General features: G+C 20.4%; 1 protein-coding gene across 1 annotated transcript; it reads left to right on the top strand.

Moving 5' to 3' along the window:
- Positions 1-2,289: 2,289 nt before the first annotated feature.
- On the top strand, positions 2,290-3,365 carry PGO_002985 (variable surface protein; the record flags this gene model as incomplete). The annotated part of the gene is made up of 2 exons (XM_028691227.1): positions 2,290-2,325; positions 2,428-3,365. Coding segments are annotated over 2 exons (974 nt in total), but the record flags the coding sequence as incomplete, so codon positions are not given.

A 3,365-nucleotide genomic window follows, 5' to 3' on the forward strand; every position in this document is an offset into this window, starting at 1 on the left:
GTTATTGTTTATTTATTAAATAACTTTTCATCTATTACACATGTTATGCAATTAATGTTTCTAGATTATTTTATACTATATATAAGTACATACATTTACATTAACTATGATTTAATATAGTTTTCCTATTTATTTAAATAAGCTTTAATACATTAATGATTACTTATTATAATAATTATGACTGAGTACCTTAAACGAAGAATCCTTAAATTTATTACATCGAGATTTACAGAAGTAAACATTTCAGAATTTATAGATCTTAGGAAACTAATAACAAAATATATATGTATATTTATTTTGAAAATTTTATTTATTATTTACTTAATAATAAACTAAAAGAAAAAATTTAATTTTCAATATTTAATATCATTATTGTAATTTTTACAATCCATTTTGTGAGTGCTATAGTATAAATAGGAAATTTTATATCTAAATAGTTTAAATTTTTGAGATAAATACATTAAAAATATTTTTCGTTAGAAATTCAGTTCCTATAAATATTTATAATGAAAACGTCCTGTCTGCAGATAAGGGATAAGATATCATGAAGATCATTTTTACAATACAACATATATATAAGGAGAAAAACAACATATTTTAAAAAAATAGAACAATATTACTATTTCTTTTTCGACCTTATAATAAAAGCATAAAATATATGAAATATATGTACATTTAAATAATATTATTTTTTATTTTTATATTTACATTTGTTATTATTTTAGCAATTGATACTTTTTTTAAAATAATTTTTATATTATTTACTGATATTGCATTTTTTAATTTACTTGTTTTATTAAATCTTGACATTTATTTGAAAAAAATTATAGAACAATTTTTTTAATATAGAGACATGTGTTTTTTTTATTTCGTAATTATATTCTTAGTTTGTTGTGATGTACATAATAAAATGCATTTAACATACATAAAATAATTTTTTTTGCAATTCCGTTATATATTACAATAAAATAAAAGGTGTATTTTTGAATCATTAGTAGTAGAAATTATATAATCATTAATAATGCAGAAAAAGAAAATTGTAATAATAAATATTTTTTAAAAAATATATTAAATTAATAGAAATTACAAACATCATGTAGTTTTAATTACAATATATTTTATTTTCATAGATTAAAAATTGTTATGATAAATAATCACGTTATTGTTCAACTTATGCAAAAATAATTTCAATATGTTATAAGTGCGATACAAATAAATAAAAAAATATGCTCAAATATATTTTGACCTGGCATACTAATGCTCTTATGAATTAATTCGGTTTACATATTTGTAATTATATAAAATTTATAAGTGATACATAAAAAATATATTTCATTGAATAAACTTAACTTTTCATATATATTAATGCAATTGTTGAATAATATGATTATTCTTATTAGAAAGTAATAACTTCATATATGTTTAAAAAAAAATGACTCCCAAATTATTAATTAAATTATATATTTTTTTTTATAACTAATATACAAATTTATAAAGAATTATGTCTGTTCCTATTATATACAGTAAAAATAAAATACAATAGAAAATAAATTTTATATGTTATAATAATTAAATTATGTTAGTAACATATAAATAAAAAATATTTGTAATTTATTTCTTCTTGTAAGTTAAAATATTATTGTTATAATCAACAATATATAAATAGAACATAATAATTATAATATAGAAATGGTGGAGCAAAACTTTACGAATTCAAAAAATAATAAAATATTTAAAGAAGTCTATTAAATATTTAGCGTGAAAAACTATGGCTTTACTTCTTTTTATAATATATAAAAATAAACCATTATTAATATAAATTATATATAAGAAATAAAATTAATGATATTGTGTATAAAAAAACCTAAAATATTTAATTTATCCGATAGAATCTATGACACATTGTTTTAAAAACATTGTGTATATGTAATAAATATTATTACTGTAACATACACTATAATATTATGTACATTAATAAGGATTCCAAATAATTCATTTTTCATTCATATTGGAAGCTTCATTGTATGGATTGTTAATATATATTTATGTAGTATATAATCTATAAGCAAGTAAACGTACATATTTCATTGACAATAATATTAAAATAATAACATATCATGAAGATTTATAAAAATAGACAAAATGAATAACACAAATGGCCAATTCGAAATAGCACCACATATATTCTTATAAATGTTATTAGAAAATTTTCAATACATTAGTAAATACACACTTAGGTGTATGCTTTTTCTATTTTTCTTATATATCACGTTTTAACATTTGTTAATAATGGGACTTCAGTTAGGTGTAAGTTCTTTATATAATGTAAATTGATATTTACTTTAGGATACGATATTTCTAATTAAATTATTTATATTTTTTTATAAATAAAAAATACATATTTTATCATTTGTTATATATGCACAGGATGATGTACTTAAAATGTTACCTTCAAAAGAAAAGTACGCTAGTCTCAATAATGGTTATGTGGATTGTAAGCATGCTAATTTTTACAAATATGTAAATATTCCTCTACAAAATGAGGAATGGCAGAACGATGTTTCTAACGAAATACATAAAGAATTATGTTATATATATAATAAAAAGGAAACGGCGGACTTTTATAGTGATGATTGTGATTACCTATACCATTGGTTAAATGATATAATATATAATAATATAAAATTTCAATTACATTCTACAAGTGTTATAACAGTACTTAAGTTTTTACTAAAAAGTAATGACGGTCTGAATATATGTAATTATGATGAATTTAATATCGATAACGAAAATTATGGGGATATTAAGCTTTTATTTGATTTTTCTAAGGATTATGATACGCTAAAAGAATATTTTAGTAATGGTCATAAGTTTTGTAATAGCGATTTTCGGAATTATGTAAATGGATATATCAGAACATATAACAAGTTCAAAGACATGTGTAATAAACCAAACAATAATCAATCAACTTGTATTGCTTTTAAAAAATACTTTAAAGATAGGCAAAATGAGAACTTAAGTAACTGGACCTGCAATTCAGCAGGAAATACAGATGGGTTGGCATCAAGGGAAAAAAATCATAAAAATCTGGAAAAACCAAGTGAATCTATGGTAGTGCCAAGAGTGGACGCGCAAGAAAAGGTACCAGAAGAAACTCTTATAAGAGAGGAAGAGAGAAGTTTCACAGGCTCAATTTCTACAAATTCTGATGTCTATATTGAACATTCAGCATTCAGATACAATATTGATAATCCAAACAATTCTTCAGCTTTTACAGTTTCAAAAGCTATGACTATTGCACCATTAGTTATAGGAATTACAGTTTTTTCTATTTTATTTTATAGTGTAATTATTAATGTAAATTA

The sequence above is a fragment of the Plasmodium gonderi genome (assembly GCF_002157705.1).
Source record: "Plasmodium gonderi DNA, contig: Pgo-contig_345, whole genome shotgun sequence".
Lineage (NCBI taxonomy): Eukaryota > Apicomplexa > Aconoidasida > Haemosporida > Plasmodiidae > Plasmodium > Plasmodium gonderi.